The sequence below is a fragment of the Anser brachyrhynchus genome (genome assembly GCF_964034855.1).
Source record: "Anser brachyrhynchus genome assembly, chromosome: 1".
NCBI lineage: Eukaryota > Metazoa > Chordata > Aves > Anseriformes > Anatidae > Anser > Anser brachyrhynchus.
Genome location: NC_137694.1, coordinates 142,549,614 through 142,574,261, shown reverse-complemented (window position 1 = coordinate 142,574,261; position 24,648 = coordinate 142,549,614). Strand labels below are relative to the sequence as shown.

The following is a 24,648-nucleotide window of genomic DNA, read 5'->3' as shown; positions in this document are numbered from 1 at the left end:
AGAATTTCTAGAAGTTTTAGCTCTTGGAATAGCATTGTTCATTGTGAGGTGGTAGCGCTCTCTGGATCACTGTTACCTTTTGTTAGATGGATTTTTTCCTAATGTATGAGAATGTTAAACAGTTAGCTGTGGACCTATCATTACTAATCTTACTATAATTTAGGAAACGAGTTTTTCTTGCTGTAGTTTCTGGTTTTTAAGTATATGTTTTGTGGTTTCTGAGGGGGAGGAAAGGATTGATTTAAAGTAAGTGGCTCGGTTTACATGTACAGACTCCCAGATAGTTATTGACAATAATGTGGTAGAAACAAATCATGTTATGATTTTCAAAAGCTTTCAGGTTGTAAGAATGGAAAGGTTGGTTTGTCTTCCTGCACCGTGGTTTTGTTTTCCTGTGTGCTTTGTTTTCTGTGCCACGTTGGTCTGTAGCTGAGATCATCCATCCAAGACCGTACAGCATCTTAAAAGTCGAGCCCTGAACGTTCAACAGTGCCTGGAACAGATTATATCAATGATGAGTCTTGGAGAAGGCTTGGGGTACCTGGGTGTTGCTGGACATGACTTCTTTTTCTGTATGGAAACCTGGCTGACCGGATGACAGCGTGACCAGAAATCCCGACTGCAGTGATCGGTTGGGCGTGCACAGTAGGTGACACCTTTAGGAAGTTTCATGCAAGTGCGGATCTGAGATAACTCCTCACTGAGCGCTTCCACAACAGTGCCTTGGGCATGACCCAGAGGGGTCAGCTGCTCAGCCACTGCCCAGCTGCTCGCCGTAAATCGTGCTCGGGAGAGTGTGTCGAGGTGTTGTGGGTTTTGTTTGCCTGTAAGCGTGAGGGTTAAACATTTCTGCTTTGCAAAATGTATCTGGTGATCAGGGGGGCTCTAAGCAGAAATTCGTGAGACCTTTCTGCAACTCCCATGTGAAGACACGTGCTGGCGTAATAGCTCTTCTCTCTCCTGATGGAAATGGGACGTACACGTTCAGAGCTAGAGATGACCTTTATTAGGTCAGGGCTCATTTTCCCTTGTTTTCCTCCTGCACACTGCTTTACTGAGAAGGCAGTTGAGTTGTTTGCAATAAAAGTGCATTTTTTATAGCACACAGAGACATTTAAAAATAGACTAATGCTTTGCCCTGTATTTACAATGCATTGCATTAAAACTAACAGTATTTAACTTAGTCTGACAAAGTTTTTATCTTGGAATGAGCTAGAATTGAATCGAAGACTTTACTCTCTTGAGTTTTTGGGATGAGTTGCTTCAGATTTTGAGGTATTTGAGCTATGTGTAGCTTGCAGTGATCGAAGATTTGAATTGGGTAAGGCTGAGAGTTCACCCCCATGCAGGAAAAAAAAAAGAAAAGGATGCTAGAACATTCATAATATGTCCCTATATTCGGTATCTTGTTACAAGTGGTACCAATGACTAAGTTGTTCTCCCCTGAAGTCAGACTGATAAACTGTTTACTTAGGTGATGAAAGTAGGAGGTTGCAGTTGACTTTTTTCAAGAATTGAAATGTCTTTGCTGCTCCTTCTGTCACAGGACATGCCACAGTATCCTTTTCCCTCATGTCATTTGAACCATGTTTCAAATTTGGTGTTCTAGATGGTGCTGAGGATAGGTGCAGGAATAGGACAGAACAAGTCCTATGAGGATTGGCTGAGGGCACCGGGGTTGTTTAGTCTGGAGAAGAGGAGGCTCAGGGGAGACCTTATTGCTCTCTACAGGTACCTGAAAGGCAGAGGAAGGGAGGATCCTGGGCTGTGGGAAGGAGCCTTGGGGAGCAGCTGGAGTTCATGTCCCCAGCAATGAGAAGGTGTGGAAGCAGCTGTAGGAAAGCAAATCAGTGGAGCTTGCACGGTTGCAGTATCTACGTTGGTTTTTGGGTGTTGCCTCCCCACCCCGCAATCTTGGCTCTCGCCGATCACATGAAAATACCAGAGAGCAAGGTGACAAAGGGAGCGCTGCTTCATTTGAAACTCAAGCAGACGTTTGCACACAAATTATGAATATTGTTTTCTGGTTGTTCACGCTGCTGCCGGTTAAATCCTGCTTCAAAGCTGGAGCAAACTGCTTCTGATTGTGCTCACGGGTGTGGTTTTGTGCTTGGTCCTTTTTTTGTCTTAGCGGAGAAGAGCCTCCTGGCTCTGGCGAGAATCTGTGCTTAAGCTGTTTGCTCTTATCTGTGCCTGATCTCGTGCACATCTTGCTGTTTGTAGGATACGTGTACCGTTGTTAAATGCACCATAAAGGAAAAGGACGTTCATGGCAGCTTTGCTGTGTTCTTTACTTAGAGGTTATAAATGCATTTTACAAACAGAAATTAAATGTAGGAAGCTGATGGTTGAGCTTTTTCTGATAAAATGGGTGTTGCCACTTGTGGTGTGTAAGGGAAACCGTGGAGCTGGTGGCTGATGCCGTTGACTCTGCTCTTCACAGTCAGATAAAAAGTTGCACAGCAGATTGATTTGCATTCTGCAGGAATGGCCTAAGAGTAATGAGGCTCTTGCACCTCGGCTTTTGATAATTCCTGCGCTGGGCTTGACCTTCCACAGAGTGTTTGCTTCCTTGTTACAGAAGAGATCAGTGTGAAAGTTGTCATTGTACCACGAAACCTTAACCCGTTTGAAATACAAAAGGAACCATGGCTCCCTGTGGCACTGTAGCATCACAAACTAATGTTGAATAATACTGATGAAGAGTAGTGCAATGGAAAAAAAATATGTATGTGTAATTAACCCATTGATTTGAGAAAGTTAAACCAAAGTGTTAACTTCAGCACTGAATATTTTGTACTTTTTTTGTGAAAAGCACAATCTTTCAGCTTCTTATTCAAGTGATACATTCCGATGGCTTTAATCAAGTCTAACTCGAAACCAAGTAGCGCCTTCTCTAACCTTGTGAAAACATGTTTCTTGCTGCTTTTAGGCCATTCCTTTTCTTTTACAGCTTAATTTGCCATGATTGAAATTCTGAGCTGTTGAAATACATTAGTTGCTGTAGCGTTTGCACACGACATAAAATCAAACGTGTCACCTCCACCCTACCCCCGCCGTCAGGATTTTTAACCTTGTACTTGTTTTTATTCAGGTAGAAGTTAAGTCTGGGGAACAACGACAGAAAATGATAGGCTGATTCCATGTTAGAATTGGGATCAAACTAATTTCAGGTGTCCAGCTAGGGTTGAATTTTTAATTGCTCTAATGCTGTAATTATAGCGTGATTGCCGTCTCTAAACCGGAGTACCTGACTCTGTGTTTTTCCAAGTACAGCCCTGTCTGTGTCTATTGTAATCCTTCTGCTAGCTAGTATTTAACTCTGTCATCAATATTTTCCAAATTATAGTTATTTAAAACTTACAGATACTTCCAGAACAAAAAGGACCAAACTCTCACCTTATTCTCAGTTCTTAACCGAGACTTTTTGATTTCATGGCTTCAATCAGGAGGTCCCTCAGCTCTGGGCGCCGTGGGAGGCACTGGCTGGCTTTGGTTCCAGCTGTGTATTTAACAGTGCGTACTGTTAACAACATGGTTCAGTTGTGTAATGAGAGCTGGAGAAGGGAAGTGCAAGCTGATTTGGGATTAATTCATTTTTAAGTTTTCTAATATGAGTTACATCATGAATTCAGGGAATAACATGAGTAACCTTTGAATAAAACTTTATTTAAGATATAGCTGCAACTCTAGCTGTTAAAGCAGAGAGTTGATGTGGGGGCATCAGATATGCAAAAGATTAAAAAAAAAAGAAGTAAAAGTGTAGGATGCAGATTCAGTTAATGAGTGGCTGTTACCAAGATGTGAGTGACTGGTAGTCATTCAGGCTTTCTCTGATCCTAATTGATTTGGAAATTGGTTAACTGTTTGTGCAAACTGGTTTGGATAATAAACTTGTTCAACAAAATGTTTTTCCTGTGGGCTTTTATGCAGACTTTTTCTTCTTTCAAATTCCTTTCCAGTTTTGACCTATCAGATCAACAGCAAGGAAAATCAAGGACCGCACTTTCATAAAATTCTGTTATGGTAGAGAACACCATTTTAGTAAATTGGGTTAGAAGTTCAGTAGCTTATCAAAAGGTGGTTTGCAGAGAAATATATATATATATATATTATATTTATTTTTAAAACCAAATCAGTAACACCCCACAAATTTGAGACCGCTTGACAGCATGCATATTTCGATCAGGTGTCTCAATATGAGTATATGCACTTGTCTGTAGAAAGTAGCTGGACATCTTGGGTGCTTGAGGTCTGAAGAGGAACACGAGATGTCACAGATGACTTCTTCTAGTCCAGCTGACCGAAAGGGGTTGAATTACCTAAAGATAATTACATTTGTTTACACTGCCAGCAAATCTCCCTAAGTACTTCAGGTGAAAGGGTTGTCCCCTGTTCTCTTGTGTCAGATGGGAAAGAACGGTGTTGTACCAGGGATAGTTTGTGGTATTATATTTAATGGAGAAATTGCAATACCACACAAATTGTTATAAAGCCACTCTCTGCTGGAACTACATAAGCAGTTATGGCTTCTTCTCTACGTCTGGTTAGAAAGCAGAACAACCAGCTATTCTGTAGTTTTAAGAAGATGCTGTTTTTATATTGGTAGCAATAACGTGTATGAACTCAAGGATGGAAACAAACCTAACAGGATGCAGTGCCTGCTTAGCATATTTCTGCAGAAATGTAGAGTGCAATGATTTGGTTTAACATATAAAAATAAAAAGCATGCAATCGGCGTGCTTTCAGCTCAGGTGCTTCAGTCCCTCAGCACTGCCAGGAGTGCAGTCTGGGGATCAACCCGTCCTGTATCTGAGTGTTTCAGTGCTCCGATCCTGACGCCTGCCCCGACAGGAGCTCCATGTTGCTTAAGCAGCAGTAGTTCTGCAGGACATTTTAGTCAGAGTTGTAGCGTGGCTTTTTAATTAGTAGTTAATCTGAAAAATAATCACGACATAATGAGCTTTGTAACAGCTGTCCCTGCAAATTGCGTTTTTGAGGCAATGCTGTGACATTGCTATTGACCACTTCCCGGTTTCGGTTGTACGCTTTGAGTCTCATGCAAGACAAGCAGGAACTGTTGAAGTGGAGGTTTTTGATGAAGGCTGTTTAAAGGGAATGTATTGTTTTTTTTCTGACACTGTGAAGAGTTAATATCCAAATTACATAAAATCAATGGATTGCATGCTCATCTGAGCTCCTATTAATTTCTTAAACTGAACTTTTTGAGCTATATATATACCTAAAGCAGAAGTTAGAATATTTTTCCTTGGTCTGCTTTGCCTTTTGGGAACAGACTCTCTGAAGCTCATATTTATTCCTTACTGTTTCTGTTCGGGGTTAGAGAGGTGTTAAGTGCTGATTGCTTATTGTGGAACTGATTTAGCAAATGATTTCAGTGACCTTTTTATATCACTTTCCCTTTAAAGAAGAAATGCCAGCAGAGCTGACAGTGCTTCTTAGCACTGGGGGGTTTATTTATTTATTTATTAAAAAGAAAAAAAAGCTGGAACATTAAAACCTTTGAGGATTAATTTGTCTATAGAGTCCTGGGCACTGTTGTTTACTAGGCAAAGGAGAGTGAATGCTATTAGATGAACAGTCAGGGCAGGAGAAAGCAATTGCAAATGTGAGATTTATTATTATTTTTTTCCATCACTGTAGCTTGCTTTTCTTTCTTTTTAAAGGAAGACCAGATCAAGTGCTGCCAATTACTCTTCTCAAGCAAATCATGTGTTTAATTATCCTCATTGTCTGAAGCCAATGCACAGACAGAACACCATATGCTTCTGTTGACTTGACCTCCTTAGTTGTGGTTGCCTGAGTTTTCTGATACATTATTCTTTCTATTCCTTGCGTCTGAAGTAACGTTCAGAGCCTCTGTCAGCCCTCATCAGTTGACATTTGAGAGTGGTGTCGTAGCAGGTTTTATACCTGTATGGGAAATCTTCTAAATTGACCTTTCTGGTTTGATGATTTGTATATAGAGGCAAAGGTGAGCCTTTGCAGCTGGAGACATTTAAAGCTGTTCCTGGCTGCTACATTCAGCTTTTAAAATATCCCTTCAGTAAAACATTCATTAGTTCTCACAATTCTAGTTTGGCCTTTTTTTTTTTTTTTTTTCTGATTGCTCAGGATAGTTTTTTCTCCAGGAAAATGTTTTATTCTGGAGTTTTTTTAAAAACAACCTGCCTGAAGTACTACTTTGTGCCTCCTTTCTGATGTGCAAGTTGCAGCATTTTTAGTATCTTTAAAATACAAAAATATTTTAATTAAAGACACCAAAAACGGGGTTCTGAAGATTTCAGCTATCTTGCTTTCCCATTTTTTCTGCTTCATGTAAGTGGGATTTCTGAGAAAGTAGGGGTGTTTTTACTACTTCAGAAGAATGTTTAGAAGTAAATTGATTCTGAAGTTTGCATTTCAGAGTGGAAAAGCTTTACCAGGTTGTATTACAAATGTTTATATTCAGATTGCTTTAAAAATTTTAGTAAAAACATCTTCAGCTCCTGCTGCAAAGGAATGTTTAAACAAAAGTATCTGGATGTTGATTGGATCGGGCCCTGGTATTTTCAAAGCAAGCACTTGAGACTTGTGCTAGTGCTTTTAGGATCAGAACAGAAAACATCATTTGTTTACACAGAGCCTGGAAGTGCGATATGTGAAAAAGCTACAATGGAAAAAATAATAATTCTGGTGGTTTTTTGTTTGGTTAGTTTTTAAGTTAGGAAAAGCTGCAGAACCTTCTCTTAAAAAATAAGGTGCTCTTCACAGGGCAAGCTACTTGGAAAAGCATTTTTTTAAATACTTCTTTGTGAAAAACAAGGGCAATAAACAGTAATTCTACCTGATTGCTTGGGTAGATTGAAATACAAGGTTGCTAAAATGATCTGCCAGTTTGAGTAACAAGATTACAGATAAGAGAATGATTCGATCACTTGTTTTCTGAGATTCTGGCTTTTGTTCCATGAAGCATGAATTACTATTTTTTGTGATTAGTAGGATTACCCTACTTTACAGTCTTTAATTCCACAGAATAATATATTTTTAAAACAATTACATACTCTGTAGTCATGTCAGAATAATAACTTTATCCTGGTTTACGTATGACTTAAACAAAAAGGGCCCAGGATGAAGCGTTCAGATAGGGCTGATGAAATTTGACCTTGAGCAGTTTTCTTAACAGCTTTTATTTATAGCATGTCTGTTGTTAGCATTTACAGTATACTGCTTTATTCTATGATTTGCATGGTTGATTACTTTTCTGCTTCAGATTTTATAACTCATCATAACTTGCTTATAAAAGGTTTTCATTTCACTTTAGGAACAAGGAAGCTAATTAGCTTATGGGGAGTAGTCATCCGTGATAATGTATTGTAACATTTCAAGGACACCATTTATCAACGTTTAGGCAGTTTCAAGACAGAAATTCAGAATCTGATTTGTAAACACACTTGATTTAATTTTTTGGGCCAATTTTTTCGAGACCTTCTTTGATCATCACTTAGTTTGACATTTTGGTTACAAATATGATTTGTACCTACATACAGTTTTTCAACACCCGATCATTACCTCAGCTTGTTACAACATTTCACCTCTTTTTTTTTTTTATAAGCCTAAATGGCATGGGTGGTTTCTGGAACCTCTTTAATGTCTCTTTTGTATGGACAGAGCTTTTTGGCCATGTCTCTCTGGTTGGTCTGATGTTTCCTCTCCTCAGCTGCAATGCTTTCGCCTGCTTCATGGGTATCATCTGAGCGCTGGAGTCACTGCTAAAGGGCAACCAAAGTGATGTATTTTCTCAGTCAACGCCACTCTGTATTTCTCGTCTGTGTATCTTGGGTGCTGGGTGGTTGTACAGTGACAGTGAGAGCAGGATTTTGTATCACGGTATTGAGTATTTGTATTTACATTTAAGTTTTGCAAAACCCACGTGAAATAGGAAGTCGTTGTCAAAAAAAGGTGTCAGCGTTAAGATGTTGAAAATCATCATCAAAATAAATGCCAGCGTAGTAAGAAGAATTTTGTTTGACTTGCTGGAGGAATTCAGGCTTTCTTTTTTTGACTGACATTGAAAATAATTTAGTCTGCCATGCATTAGCATAGCAGGATTTCAGTTTAAAGAATATCTGTGTGTGAGGGACAAAGAGGAAGTAGAGATGTGATAGCTTGTAAGCTGCTTGGATATTATAGATCAAGCATGGTCTAAAAAAAATAAATTGCACGCATCCCTGTGGGAGTGAAGTGCAGGTCAGTGCAGGTATTGTCATCACGTAGCGGATACTGATTTCCTTGATACCATGATCTGATGGATCACGTAAAGCATCTCAGCGAGTTTCAGGGGATGTGCAGAACTTCTTTTTTTTACACCTTATGTAACAGAAACAAAGAGACTTTCTTGTAATAGATGTGCCAGATGGAATTGCCTGGCGTGTTGACAAGTCCCAAACTCACCGAGGAGCAACATGCCGTTTGTGCTCCTGCCGACCCTACAGAAACCGCGGGGTGGGAGCTCTCTGTCCATTAAGCTTTCTAGTTTGTATCAACTTGTAAATTGATCAATGTTCTTTCTGCAAGCGTAAGAGGAATTAATTCATGAAGCTTGTTGCTGACTTGGCATAACAGTAACTGCTGCTTTATTTTTGTAATGGCAGTGAGTTGTAGAGTAACTTGGTAGTGAGTGCCTGAATTACTGTTTACTACAGCGTGCTACCACAGATTCACTTATTTACTGGCATTTCCATAATTTTTCAACAGAGCGCATACAGAAAAATATGATGTTTGCTGTGGAACCCTTTGACTTGTAGCACCTCAGCTGAAAGGCTTGGTTTTGTTTTGTCAGGAGGCGCAGGCTGTTTTGCTTTTGGGTGAGGCGCTGAGAAGGAACCCAAGGGCTGGAAGAGGAAAACTGGAAGGGTTATCACTAGGGTGGGCCATGAACTTGAGCGTTGCTGGATTTGGTAGTGTTGCCAGCGAGACGCTGTTCGTTTGAATAACATTTTGAGTATCCCCCTGTTGGATAGAGGAAAGATCCTGCCCCATCAGGTGCCTGTTCTTGCTCCTACCCGTTTTACTAATCGAATATTTGTGTGCAGTGCTTTGTTGCCAGCCAAAGCCTTTTGTCGGTGTGTCAGAAGGCAGTCATTCTTCCTGTTCCCATTTAGTGAACAAAGGGTCTGAGAGGTTTCAAGAGTTCAGTTTGGTAAGAGCAGGAAATATAAATCAGGCCTACAATGTGGCAAAACGAAGCCTTCTGTACTTGCTGTCTTTTATGCGTGCCAGGTCCGTGGCTGGTTATCTTTTTCTCTGTGAGGCAGATCCATTACCGGGGTGTTTAGCTGATTTGCAGACTGAGGGAAGACTCGACTGCCTGCTGTTGATATGGAAAGGTCGTGCAGCTTTTTGTGATTTTTGTCGTCTGGTGCATCTGCCTTTGGAGACAAGCAGCTGTACCACCATAGAGCTCTTGACCAAATTACAGCTTGCTTTTTTTTTTTTTTTTTTTAAATACAGTCACCTTAGTTCAATATGTCCTATTTCCAGTTGTGGAAATGGCCTGTGATTTAACATATTTGTGAACCTGCTTGATTGATTAGACAAATAACAGCTTGCAAAGCTTTCCTGCTGCTTTTCATGTTGTAGGTAGTGCTCCCTTTAGCACACAGTAAAAGGCTTTCCTTGAGGAAGGATTGCAATACTGACTGAGAATTGCTGAAACACGCCTGGGGATTGTAAGGGTCTTCATGCAATTCTGCTTTCCCCAGTCTCCCCTTTCCTGGTCTCACTGCCACCCCAAAAAGAAGAGGTGGCATACTGACATGCAGTCATAGATCTTTTGTTCTTGTAGAGCAGCAGGGTTTTCACTGGAGCCACTGGCTATCAGAGCACGCCTGTTGCAGGCTAGATGGAATAAAGCTTTGCAGAGATTGTCAGGAAAGCAAACTCCCATTTTTAGATGGTTTCTGGCTCCTTGTCCAGTATTTTACTCATTCTTTTTGAAAGAGATGCTGTCAGAGGCACCAAACAACTTGGATTTTCATAGTGCTTGTATCTCCTTTCTCCAGTGCAACATTAACAAAGGTGGTGTATGCACATCATCTAAATATGTACTGTTCTTTGTATCTCCTCTGCTACTGCCAAAGATATGTGAACAAAATCTGAATTCTCATTTCAGCAAACGTGCAGCTTTGGTCTTGTACTTGCATGCTCTCAAAAATACTAAATTGCAACCACAACCTGACTGTTGGATCAAGCAGTTCTACAGACTTCTGAATAGTGAATTGGGTATGTTCCAGCGATTGTTGCTTTAATAATACCAGGGTTTTGACCAGGAATCCTATTCAACTGTACTTTCAGTGTTTTAAGATTTATGCCAATGTATATATGGGTTTTAATATATGGGTTTCAAGTGTGCATTGTGATCGAAGGTTAGGTGCATAGGTTCTTTCTTCAATACTGACCATCTCTGTTTCCTTTTTCAGTGGTTTATGGCAAACAAAAAGGCAGTCACGGCAGAATTTTGCTGATGCTATAGGTGTCCGTACTCCACTCTGACAGTTTAAAAGTGTACCCAAAGTAATTCCCTCACTAACATTTTTAGAAAAATGTGTTTTTTGTTTGCCTTTTTTTTTTTCATGTGAAAACTAACACAAAAAAAAACTAAGAGCTATTGATGGTTTTAAGAGCACTGAAGTTAAATATCCATAGAATTGCTTAACTTGTGTTCCCAGGATATTTTCACTATCTTAGTAGGCTCAGTATGTTTTCTATTTGAAATTACAATACACTGAGCATTCTGCCAGTAAAGGTAATTTACCTACAATTCATACTTTAGCTATTTTAGTGCTGAAATAATCAGCAAAATGCTTTTGTAAATTCCAAGTATAGGATATTTTCTTGTTCCTTTACTTTGATACTATTTTTTTTAATCCAAAGGGAGAGCTCACTTTGCTCTTAAAAATCATGTGTTGAAGCACACAAACAGATTGTAAGTGTAGTACGGAAAACAAAATGAAGAAACTAGATGTATGATAAGATATTCAGAAATTCCATGTTGAGTTTAGAAAATTGGCATGTGGTTTAAAACTTGGCTTATGAGCTGTCTAAATTTGGTGCAAAAATCAAATGATGTAATCAAGAATGTGGCAAATAGGAGAATCGATTGAGTTTGTTACTTGGGGTAATGTTGTCTTGTGGGGATGACTACTTTTCACAGTAGTTTAATAGGAGAACCATAAATAACCCAGAGAAGGAAGAGTAGGCCAAGAACTGCAATTCCATCTCTGGCCAGAAACTTGCAAACCTTCGCAGTTCATAGAATCAGTTTGATTTGCATTTCTAATTTTCAAAATATTTCATCAACGTTTGAGTGAGCTTGTCTGAATTCTAGGTTAGCATATTTAGAAGAACATCTTGCAACAAGGGAAAAAAAAAAGTTGAGAAAACAAACTACAGAATGAGTTGAAATAGTGTTAATTTTCCAAGAAACGCACAGCATCAAGCCAGCTAAAATATTTAAGTTTTAGCTTCTGGGGTTTTGCTGAAAGTACTAGAGTTTAAAAGAAAATGATGAAGAATTAATGCTTTCAGTTCTCAAGTAATTTCTTAACAAGAGTATTCTTATTTGAAGTGTAAGGGCCAGTTATTTTTATTTGGTCTTTTTGGCTTCCCGAACAAAGTATGGAAAAGCATCACCTTCTCATTTCAATGTAAAATAGTATAGCATTCTAAAAATTATGACTATATGCTCAAGCTATTGGAGACTAAACATTTTACATTTGCTACCACTGCTGTTAAAGAGGGATGTTTTATTTGTCAGAGATCAGATGTGTTTTGGGGTTCTTCCATCAGCTATGTAAGGCCAATAACTGACTGTCTGAATTCCTTCCTCTGTTTTGTTAAATGATTCTAGGTTTCAACATTAGAAGAAAAAAGTCATTTATAATATTGTAGAAACACAAATATATTCTTTCAGAACAGTAATCGCTGGTCTCTGTGACTGTTTCCTTTGTGGTTTTAGGTTCAGAATTTTTCTTTTCACCATAACAGCAATGGAAAAAGTGGTTTGATTCTTTTTGACAGAAAATCAATTCATTTTTTTAAAGTTTTAGAGAAACCTTTGAACAATAAAATATTAAATGGTCAAATGTCTTTTGAAAATATTGGCTACACTATTGACTTTGTGTGTGTGTGTGTATATATATATATATATATACATACACAATACTTGTAAGTCAGCTTGCCATACATAAACATTTCAGAAAGACTGCCCTGAATTTCTGGAGAAACTTGTACAGTCATTTGCAAATTTTCATTCCCTCCTCCTTGTGAGGAAAGAGGTGAGATTTAAAATACAGGAGAGACTCTACATAATACAGTAACGTGTGTCTTCACCTCAAACCCATAATTTTTTGATGAAAAGATTTTACTCATGTTCGTGTAAATAGAAGTGAAGGGAAAAAGCTGTCAAATGAATTCCTATTTTGGAGAGGGGAAAGAAAAAAAATACCAAACTTGAGCTAAGTCAAAGTTTAAATAAAAATAAGACCTTAAAGTTAGTTTTGTAGGCTTATGCCTAAGTATTTAGGAGTGAGATTTGATTTATTTATTTTCTTTCAGAGTTTTTTGAGTATTTAGAAACTCCTCCTGCCTTAAGGGACATTTACTTTTCCAGAGTTGGGAGGGGTGGGAGCACCGAAGGTGGTACTGTAAGAGCCCGAGCAGTATTTTCTCCTTCACAAGTGCCTTTCAGTATGAAATCATATTTGGTGTTGCTGCAGTTGTGTGGTTGTGTTTTTTTGTTGTTTAACTAGGTATCTGAGCAGTTGATCTAGGTTTTGAAGTACTGCAAGTATACCTTTTAAAGAAACTGCTAAGTGCTGTTAGAAACTTAAATTTAATTCATTTTATTTCAAATCACAGCCAGTCATATTGTAAAACAAGTACTAAAAGACCAACTTACATGTTAATCTCCAAGTACACAAAAAGAATAACGCATCTTTACTAGTATTAGAGATGTGAATGTTTTGTATTACCGCAGTTCTTGCAAAGAATGAATTTTACTTCATTTTGCATAAATAAGTAGAAAAATTCTTATAGGTTAGTGGACTTAAAATATGATTATGTACATCTTGTTAGCATTTTCTGATTTTACTTGGCTCAATAATATTGTAACCTAACAAAAGCAGTAATACGTTTTTAAAAGATGTATTTCAGGAGTTTACATGTCTTTTAGAGCAGCCTCCTTAACCCAGATGCGTCTGGTTGAAGAAATTGTGCGAATTTGACTACTTTGAACCAATTAATTGGTATTTCTTAAAGAAATTCACTTTTGAGGTCTGAAGTAATATAAATGTAATACCAGTACAGCACACTGGGAGACCCAGAACTACTTGCTAATACTTATATTGGGAACAATTTCATGGTGCCACAGCTAGAAGCCTGAGTTCTCAATGGTCTTTGCTCAAGAACTGCTGTGATAAGTTATGAAAATAAAATTTTACTTCCATTTATATTACTTTAAATTTATTTAAAGAGAAATTAATTTTTTATTTTTGACATTAATTATAATTTGAAGATGTGATAACGACTGCCCCCTTTGAAAGTATCCTGTTTTCAGTAAGCGATTTTTATTGGTAGCTCTTAAAATTGTGATTTTCATTCCTTCACATGATAAAAAGGCCTTTTCATTTGGCTTTTAAGTTTCTCATGGTTTTAGGACTAAGGTTTTTAATTGCTATGGAACAGTAAGGGTCCTGTAATTCTAATTCTTACTACCCACCTGAATTAGGAAGGTAGAAAAATCTTAATTTCTGCATACAGACTGAGTTTAGTAGTAAGACATTACTGATTGTGCAGTATGGATTTTGCTAGGTGGAGGTGGCAGGAAACTATTGCAGTTCTCCACCGACTGACATATTCCTAAAGGAGTTGTTCCCCCTGGACTCTGCTGCTCCTTGGAGCACTGGAATCATCAGAGCGCTGAGCGTGACGCCTTACCTTGGTGTAAGTGCCTGGAGAGCACTGGTCTCTGCCAAAACTTCCTCTTTCAGGCAAAGGAAGGGAGGACATGAATTCATCTCGAGGTGCTCTTCTGAACCACAGGGTCCTATTTGTTTTACCTGGAGAAACACAGACTCTGCCACAGCGGAGTTTAGCCTTTCGGAAGTAGGAAGGTCGTTACTGGTAAAGTTTGTCTGCTATCTTGTACCATAAAGAAAGGCAAGAAGAGAGATCTGATGTGCCAGGCTGCTTTGGAGGCTATCCACTGCTATGGCAGCCCTTAGACATGCTTTGGTGGCTTACCTGGTTTTTCCTGTTTAGACAGAAATTGTCAGGGATCTGTATAACCTGCCATCACCTGTTCTGGGGAGGGATATCAGTGTATTGGGCTTATGTGGCAACGTTTTGGTAGTGTGGGTGCTGCAGGGGTGGCCTCTGTGAGCAGAGCCCAGCAGCTGCCCCATGTCAGACCAGAGCCAGCTCCCAATGGCTCCAGAAGGGGCCCACCGCTGGCCAGAGCCAGGCCAGGGAGCGATGCTGGGTGGGCCTCTGGGAGAGCAGAGTTAGGGAAAGGGGAAAAACCTGCTGGGCTACAGCAGCTGGGAGAGAGGAGTGAGAAAATGTGAGAGAAGCAGCCCTGCAGCCCCCAAGGTGAGTGCAGCAGGAGGGCAGGAGGTGCTCCAGGCAGGCAGCAGCAGTTCCCCTGCGGCCTGTGGAGAGGCCCCTGGTGGAGCAGGCTGTCCCCCTGCAGCCCATGGGTCCCACACGGAGCAGATCTCCACGCTGCAGCCCGTGGAGGAGCCCCCGGTGGAGCAGGTGGCTGTGGCCTGGAGGAGGCTGCGGCCCATGGAGAGCCCCCGCAGGAGCAGGCCCCGGGCCGGAGCTGCAGCCCGTGGAGAGGAGCCCACGCAGGAGCAGGGGGTCTGGGGGGAGCTGCCGCCCGTGGGGGACCCGTGCTGGAGCAGTTTGCTCCTGGGGGATGGACCCCGTGGTACGGAGCCGTGTGGGAGCAGTGCTTGAAGAGCTGCTGCCTGTGGGCAGCCCCCGCAGGATCAGTTCGGGCAGGACGGCATCCCGTGGGAGGGACCCCACGGGGAGCAGGGGCAGAGATACTTTGTAACCTTACTGTAACTTGTAGACATGTCTCCAAGCAATCTTTGATTTCTTTCGATTATCATTGGCAAGTAAGAATGCCCTTCTTGCCAGAAATTCCAGAAAACTTTCCTGGCCATCTCAGTCCTGCTGACTAAAGCAACAGGTCCAGTTTCAAGCAGCAGTCTGGATTCACTTGTCAGTGTGTAAGCATTGCATTGTGCGACAGCATAGCTGTGTTCTGGGTTTGTTGGCACAAAAGCAATAACCATTTGGTTTTAATGAAAAAGGAAAACAAGGTTGGCAAGGGAAGTGTTTTCGAGAGGTAGTGAACTATATTTTTATTTTTCTTTCCTCTACACGCAGGGCATGTTAGCTAATTATGTTTTCAAAATACAATCAGAACAGTACATTCCAACTACAAAAGAAGAAATATGTGAATTGAAAGAAGTTGGAGGAAATGCAGCATTATTAACAAGGGAAAACCGTAATTCCTTCATTATTCCATGTATTACTGTAATGTAGCAACAGGAAGAGACTCAAATTGCTTGCAAAACTTCTGCTTCTTTACCCCTGCAATAGGTGACAAACCAAAACAATATCTCTGTGGATGGCAACTGTGTGGTTGCAATATTGATGACAAGATACAAAGTCACTTAAGATACACCGTTCAATATTTGCAGATTGGCTAAAGGAAAGTGATGGTAAGCAGGAGATTTGAGGAATGATCAGTGGGATGAAGGAAAGATGCACAGGACAGAGATGCTTATTTTGGGTAATAAGAGCATAGGCAAGATGTGAACAAATGAGTTGTGGTGTTTCCTTCTCCCTTTTGGTCTTCTTTCGAAGAAGACATGCATTTATTCCGCTCGTTCGTACAACGTATTCAGAGAGGGCTTTCAAGAGACATGACCTGTGCTCTTTTTAAGGCACTGCTCCTGTCATGCTTTTTAAAACAAAGGGTTTGTTTTAAAAACAGGGCATCTGTTCCAAAAAAGGGACTCAGAATTGCCTTGTGGTGTTGAGTAATGGGAGCTTAAAGGTTGCTCCTGTCTGTGGCTGTGGTGATGAGGAGCATATCCCCTAGCGCCTGCCTTGCATCCCTGCCTGGTGCAGTTATTCTTCCCTCTGTATGGTGTGTAAATACTCAGGAAGGTTTGTGCTGGGCTGCGTCCTTGCTGGCTGTATTTCAGGTGCTACATAGCTGAGCAGTCTCTGTCCCTTGTTGGAGCTCTCTGTAGTCATTTGTTGCCCGAAATAACCAGCATCGTTTTTTTTCTCTGTAGAAAAGTTGATTGCATATCAACGGGAATTTCATGCTTTGAAGGAACGTCTTCGTATAGCTGAGCATCGGACTCTGCAACGCTCTTCTGAGCTGAATGCTATCTTGGAGCAGTTCAGGCGTGCAGTAGCAGAAACAAATGGAAGTAAGAATGCACTGAATAATTTTTCAGGTACATACTGTGATTGAGCTTTTTTTTAATAAGTATGGACTATGAATATCTCTCTATTACTATAGAATAAGAAATTAATACCGAGAAATCTGAGTGAAATTGTTCAGTGGTGTGAATAACGAATCTATGTAATATGTTGCATCTGGTGGCTGGTTTTCTTTTCCAATTTCTATTCTTAGCAAGCCACCCACTCTTTATTCTTATGACTTTAGAGAATGAATACTGATTCCATGCTCTGTTTGGAACTTCTGGTTGTTTATTTAGCAGACTTGGACAATAACTTGCCTCACTTTTTAAATAGAGCTTGAAGGGAAAAGTGAGCAAAGTCTTTATGAAAAGGATGAACTTGAATGAATTAAAATATATTTAAAAATCAGATGGATGATTAAAAAGCATACAGGCAACCTGAAGTATTGTTTGTGATTTGTAAAATGTACAAGTAATGCCCTTTTTAATAACTAGTCATTAATTATTAAATTAGTAAAGTCTTCTGTATTTTTTTATCCATTTCTGAGGCTGATGCTCAAGTTTACTAACAGCTGTGTTTGGCAATGTTAGAGAATGCCTTCACACTAGTCATGAAATTATTAAAGTTACCTTTAAAATCATGCTCTAATTGCTTTAGTTGCTCTGATTATTTTTTTTAGATGGAAAGTGAATAACAAATAAATACAAACTTTCTGGCCAGAAGTCTGATTTGGTCATTTGCAGAAATGTCACTGTATTGGCCTAGTGAGGATAAGAAAAACAAAGATTTTTGCAAATCCAAAAGTTGGATAGTTTTTAAATCTGTTGTCTAGTTGCATTTGTGCAATGTTTTACCATCTTCTATAACTTAAAAAAATTTTTTTTTTGAGGGTTATGATTGTAGGCCCTTAGTGCTGAGATTAATATTGTTCTGATATTAATAAGAGTTGCTCAGACACTAATGGCCTGTCCAGCCTGAACTGTGTAGTTCCCTGGATCTCCAGGAATGGTACGCATAAAGGTTACATTTGACATAGTCTGTGATTCTTGTCTTACTCTTCTGTGTGTATCTTTCTGCTAAAGTAAACAACTATAGAGGAAGTTGTGTAAATTTGATACTGGATTTACAATTGGATTTACAATGTGGTATTACCACATGCATTTCTAAAAGTGAGTTAGCTCGCTTATATGCATGGTAGTCATAGACAATTACTCTCTTCTGATGCAGTTGAAGTTACTGATTCACATTTTTAACATTTTAGCATCTCTGGATCCCAACTGCCTGTGGAGCATCCTTTTTTTTTTTCCATGTGGAGCCATGACTGGCAATCAGCTGAAGTCTGAATTCCTGAGCTTTGTCACGATTTAGGATTAGATAGATTTTACTAAGTTTAATGTACTTAAGTATACATAATACCTTGTACTATTTGCTGTCTTTGAATCTGGAAGAATTCTGGATTGTTTTATGTAAATCATTATTCATTCATACAAAGAAGGTCATATTTTGAGGGACTTTTAGGCCTTTTTTTTTTTCAGTTGAAACTAAACGAAATGTTAGCAAAAAGAAATGAAAACTTGTATTGGAATCTATCAAAAGTAGCATCTCTACTATGGCATCTATTTTCAAAGCATTTTTCAAGAGCAGAAAGTGCTATGAATTGTTTCATTGCTCCCCCCTTAAAAAATAAAAAATAAATCCTCATAGCAAACCGAAAGACAATGAGCAGGCAACCCTTCTGTTTTTGTTGTAGTTATGCTCAGAATCTGAGAGGAGTGACATTTATGGAATTACTTTAGGCACTTCTGTACAACTCAGATTTTCTTGGAAACCTTGAGTCCAGTTTCTCACTTAACCTGTGAACCTTACAATATGAAGTTTTTAAAAGCCCATGTGCTATCATATTGCTCGCTTGAAATGAGAGCTGTTTTCACCCTTGATGTAAGAAAATTAACACATAAGAAACTGTTATTTGCAACTTTATGAGAACCACCTGGGTGTCCTGAGAGGCAGTATTCTCTAGAGAAAGCAAGAAGTATTTTAAATAATCTAGTGGAATAAATTAAATTCACATCAGTGTGTGCTTTATTGCAGAAACACTCAAAATCTTGATTATATATTTAATATTAATTTTGTGTCTATATTTACAATCTATCCAACATGTATTTATAGTTTTGAAAAATTAATTATTTGCAGTAGCATTACTACGTGGTGATGACTCTGTAGGTTTATGTAAAAAATAATCTAGGTAAACAGACCTGCCATTTTGATCTGCTGGAGGGGAAAAAACAAAAACCACTAAATAAATGGAGCATTCTTTACTTTTGTGATTAGGCACTGCAAGTCTTGTGTTATCAGGTGAGTATTAACTGTATCTGGAGGAAACTAATCCTGACGATTGTTTACTTTAAAATTTAAAATGAGAAAAGACTTCCTTTGTACACAAGATACAATGCCTCAGTAAAATGGATCATTTCTTCCTTTTTTTTTCAGTTAAGATCAAGCTGTGAATCTTATATGATTTACCACTGCATAAAACTTTTCACTGTTTGTTTTTCTGCATGGCTGACTTCATGTGTGTTTGCAGATGAGACACTGAAATTGTTAAAAGAACTAACAAGTAAAAAATCTCTTCAAGTGCCAAATATCTATTACCATTTGCCTCATTTGTTGAAAAATGAAGGAAGCCTTCAACCTTCTGTGCAGGTTGGCCTTGGAAGGACAGGAGGTAAGCTGATACAATGTTTGTTTTATGTTTTAAATCTGGAGGAATTTCTAGTTCTTGTAATACAACATACTGCATTGCTTAGTAGATCAAGGACATCTCATTTAACTTGTGTGATATTGATATCTCTCAGAATTCACACTGAATCCAGGATGAAAGGAGTTTGGCTTCAGCTTTGCTCTTTTCTGCATAATCTCAGTCACGCCCCACCCCACGTTAAGCTCCGCATTAAGAAGCATTTAGTTTGGATGAATTTTTGTAACTAAGTAAAAGAGAACAAAGCACAGAAGTGTTACAGTTTCTGAACTGCTAATGGACATACCCCTTGGGCTTTTTCAGATTTGTGTGGCAACCATGCATAGATATAATTATTTTAGAGTTGGTCATAAATTAAAGTATAATTTAGAGTTGGACACACTAAGATAATAAGATAGAATTGCGTCAATAAAATGTGGGCATTGGTTGGAGGGGAAGAAATAAATATTGTGCTGCAATACCATTGATCCCCTTTTCTTTTTAATCCTCCCAAATTCTGAACTTTGGTCATTAGGATAGCTCCATTGAATCCCATTCTTATAGCTCTAGAAAATAGTTAGGCTGAAGCCAAACCAAGCTGGCGTACCTCAAAGCGTATGTATGTGTTTCCAAGCATGAAGGCCCCACCAGTGAATCCGCAGGCATGCCTCTGTGTCAAATGTGTGGGCTCAAGCCATGAGGTTATTTTTCTGACTATAAACACCATTTGTTTCGAAGTTGTTAATCAGGAAGGCAAATGTTCATATTCCTTTATTGTTTTAAGTGAAGCCTGTGTTATATTCCACTGGGAATATATGACAGAAGTTTGAAGTTAGAAAACAGAAACTAGAGTCAGGTTTATTTAATTAAAAAGAGGGAGAAAAATGAGCTTAATTTATTTTCCTATCTTCTCCTTTCCTGATCATGATGCTTTTTGAGTGTTTGTTTTAAAAAATCAGAACTCACTAATGTATAGTTGCTAGGTGAAGCAGGTGGTGTAAGTAAGGATAAACAAAATTTTTAATAGTTGTTTGATTTTATATATTTATGATCTGGTAAATCATTTCACACAGGTGGCTCGGAGCACTGAATGACTTCATGAAGTCTGGTCTATCCTTTTATTGTGTTCCTGTTGTTACCTGTTGTGTTTACAGTAGGGTGCCAGCCCTGTGTGCAGGGTGGGGTGAGGAAGAAAGAAGACTATGGTGAAATTAAGGAACTTAGGAGCTGAATGGCCATCTGGCCAAAGAATTGTAGTATGGGCCAGAGTGCTTTGCATCTGAGGTACTTTTAACAGGGATGAGAGGCTTGAATATGGAATTCTTGGGCTGCCCTGATGACCTGAGCTTGTTTTTCTAGAAGAACCAAAATCCCATGCAAAGGAAGTAAGAATTTTTCACCAGTACAATTTTAAAAGACTTCTGAGGAGTTAAAAATAAATACTTGAGTTGTGAAGAATGATTATGCCAGCTTGAAAATAAAACTAGGTTAGGGAGGTTAATCATTCTGTGAGTCGTGGTGCAGCCTTACCTGATTAATATCGTGGTGGTTGATTATTACCTCTGCAATAGCCTGGCATGTCTAGGATTACATTTTTTTGTTTGTGATGTTTGCTCTGAGCATTGGTGGTGATTATGTTAATCATGTTCCTGTTGATGGGTGTTATATTTTTAAACTATTTTAAATTACTGCTATCTCAACCTTTTAACTCTTTGTGTTTCTTAAGTGATACTTTATTATGAGACAAGCTTTTTGTTTTCACTGTGTATGAAATTACTGAAAGTACATTTCTGTTTTGTTTGATTTCAGTTTCCATTGTAATGGGAATACCTACAGTGAAAAGAAAAGTCAAGTCTTATCTTACAGAAACTCTCCACTCCCTTATTGATAAGCTGTCCCCCGAAGAAAAACTGGATTGTGTTATGGTTGTCTTTATAGGAGAGGTAATCACATAAATATTTTTATATGCTTTCTAACCTGCCTTTAATCACAAGTATTCCTTTCAGGAATTGATGAGGAGCTCCTTTTTCTTTGCAATTTAGACAGATGACTGTCTGTGCCTCGATCTCCTTTACATTTAAGGAAAAGTCTTGTTTCTCTGAGATAAATGATTGTGAAGAGCCCAGCCTTTTCTATTTATGAAGTGGGTGTGGATTCAGTGGACTGCTTATTTTGCACATCTTCTGATGTTATACTTAATGATTGAGATGTCCTAATTATCTTACTCCTTCAGTATCAGCATAGTGGCTGAGGCTCTATGGTATGGTAGGGAGTTTTTTTTCCCCTTCTCTTCATGCTCCTTTTTAGTCAGTCCTTCCTCGGGTTGGTGCCGCAGTTGGGGAAGTTAGGTGCAGATTGTTACTGATTTTATTTTTTGGACTTCCTGGACATTAAAAGTCCAGACCTTTTTGATGGACTAATTCAAACATTTTTCAGTTGGACTCTGGTCAGTTTGACTCTTGATTTAGCTGAACGCTTAAGGAAAATGATAGACTGCTTTCAGAAGTAATTTTGTTGGCTGCTGAGAGTTGTGTATGCTTATTTTTTCTTAAGAGTCTGACATGGAATGGGGGATTTTTTTTTTACATATGTTTGATCTTCAGCCATCTAACCATGTAGTGCTCTGTTCAATCAGTGTTTTGTGAATCCCACAGAGGAAAATTTGAGTCCTCTAGTTATAACTGTGAACACCGTTTTAATCTTGTGAGCCAGTGTCCTTTCAGCGATGATTAAGTGACAAAACAGCGTGCTAATACATCTAGTTCTATTAACAACAGATTTTAAATCTTTCTTTTAGAAGTTTATAAACTCTTTTGCTGTACCTGAGACTGACCCTTATAGTCTTCTAATATAAATCGCTCTGGTTTGTTTTTTTTTCTGACAGTGAGTCAGTCAAAAACCATCAGTCTAATAGGTACTGCTTTTCTGCAGAAAATGCTCTTAAAACATCTCTTGGTTGAGAATATCAAGTGATCAGAATTAATTTAGGAATTACTGGAGCAATGGCATTCCTTCTCTGTACTGATTGGAATAATTTTATTGCCTTTTAATACGGCTTCTTTTCAAGGTTTAAAACTTTCAAGGTTTAAAAGTTCCATTTTGTTTTGTTTAAGGAGGTCTGAGCTGTGAAGACTGTGTGTTATCATTGGATTCTCAGTCTTCTACAGATCTTAGAGTAGGGGTGAAGAGAATCCACACCCCGTCCCCAAATGCACAAGTTTCCCTTGTAACCTTAGACAAACCATGTAGGTATGCTTGAGTTTTCCATAGTTAAATAATTTTTGTCCTTTGAGGTGTTGTGAAATTTTCTTTTGTCTTGGGAATGATGCTGTGAAAGCAGCCTTGAAGAAACTCAACATTTTAAAATGGGAGCTATGGCATCTCTGAACAAGGAGACTTGTGTGTTTTACTCTGGAGTGGGACCCTCTGTATCTTTTGGATATGGCTGTTCGAGGGGAGCACAATGTACTTACTCCCATGTCTGCTTTGGGCACAGCAAGCCATGAATGTCTGGGAAAATCTGAAGAGCCTAGGTTTGGATTCTTGTCCCATTATAACTTTTCCCTAGCTTTGCATTTCTTTTTCCATCTAATTTCTCCATCCGATTTTGTCTCCCCTGCTTTACTTACTCCTTTTACCATGCTTTATATTTCCTTAAGTTCAATATCTTATAGTTTGTTCTGTAATTATTACAGAAAACTCTTCCGGTGAATAATATGGTACAGTAAATTCGTTATCCTGAACTGTGCTGTGTTATTCTCTGGGTTATGCTGTATTTTTCAGCTTCCTTTTGCAAGATGGATTGTGTAGGTTTAATAAGCATTTTCTCTGGCTACTTGAAGGAAAATCTATTCCCCTATTGGACTTCTGTTTGTTCTTAAACAAAAGGAAGGGCTTTTACTCTTAAACTAACTTTAACTGTGGAGTTTCCTAGCCTAAAATGTGTTAGACTGTTGCTAGAACTAACGTTTGCATTAATGAAGGCAATTCAAAAATACGTTAGGACTTTGATCAACTATGCCTGTATTAAAGATGATGGCAAAAGCTTCTGAAAAATGGTATGGCCTCTGCTAAACATTTGTGCAGCCTCAAGTACAGCAAGAAATGGTCATAGTGTGAGGTTAGGTAATGTTACTAATAAATTTAAAACTACTATTTGTGCTTTCTATATAGCTTGTACCACCACCACCACCAACAAAAGCAATAATTACAAAATTATTTTTACAAGAGAACTATATGAAAAGTGGTATTTTAGAAGGATTGCACGAGTATTTTCTTGTTGACTCGAACTGAGAAATCGAACTGACAGTGTTTAATAAGCATTGCTGGGAGACAGTCTTAAACGATAGTTGCACCCTAAAACTTCTTCAATGGTTAATTTCTTTCTTTTAGCAGTTCTACCTCACTTCTGTCTCACAAATTTGACTTTTCTGGAACACAAGTTGAAAATTACAGCTAATGGCCTTCTGCAAAGAGCATGAACAGTGTAAACAGATAAGCTAGCAAATATAGGTGCATTATGGTTGCTAAATAAAGAGATCTGCATATTCATTTACTGTATGGATATTTCTCAGTAATGTGATTATACACAGTAAATTTCCATTACTGAAAGTTCAAGGAATTCTAAAATATCTTGGTTGATGTGATACCTAATCACCAATTTAAATAATTACTAGAATTGCTTGACAGTAAACTGTGCAATTGTCCCAGTAACTGACATATGTCTGTGTTCTCCAATTTGTTAAAATAATTTTATTGCAGAATAATTTGCAGGGATTAATTAGGATGACTAATAAATAGGCATGAATCATTATATGTCTATACTTAAAATCTTTTTATTCCCCTTGACTGTGTAGTTAGCTCAGATGCTCATCAGATGATTTGAAACAAACAATTCATCTCTTACCAACCCGGTTTGTATGAAAACCTTCTTTCTGAAGAAACTATAGGCTCTGGGTTTAAGGAACTGTGAACTCCACATGAAAATGAATGTCCAGTTTTTTATTTTTTTTTCATAGGGATTGCAAATAACAAGGGAAACAAGGTTTTGAAATACTTTACATCATAGTGAAACAACAGATATAAACATGTATGCTACTGAATATGAGAGAAATTAAAATATTTTTCTGGTATCTAAAGATTTTTTTTTTGTATGAGGAGATCTCATTTACCATGAAGAAAGTGCATCTTAGACTTGTTCTAAATATATCACAAATAATCGTCAGTCCACTTCATTAATCAGTGACTGTGGTTAGCACAGCCTTTTGTACAAACAGTAATCAATGTATATTGGAAAGATCATAAGTCCTTTATTTGACCAAGAATATCAAAAAGGCAGATCATTTCAGAAAGAATCAGAAGACACTTAGAGCTATGCAAAAGTACGTTGCTAATAT

At 38.5% G+C, this 24,648-nt stretch overlaps 1 protein-coding gene across 2 annotated transcripts in view; it reads left to right on the top strand.

Annotated features, from left to right (window-relative positions):
* The window catches only part of MGAT4A (alpha-1,3-mannosyl-glycoprotein 4-beta-N-acetylglucosaminyltransferase A), a 76,369-nt gene that overhangs the window by 11,391 nt on the left and 40,330 nt on the right, over nt 1-24,648 (top strand). For both annotated transcript variants that reach the window (XM_080575506.1, XM_080575507.1), the window contains exons 3-5: nt 16,380-16,547; nt 19,100-19,240; nt 21,062-21,195. In XM_080575506.1, coding sequence (XP_080431632.1) covers nt 16,380-16,547; nt 19,100-19,240; nt 21,062-21,195 — 443 coding nt within the window. The remainder of the gene's footprint in view (nt 1-16,379; nt 16,548-19,099; nt 19,241-21,061; nt 21,196-24,648) is intronic.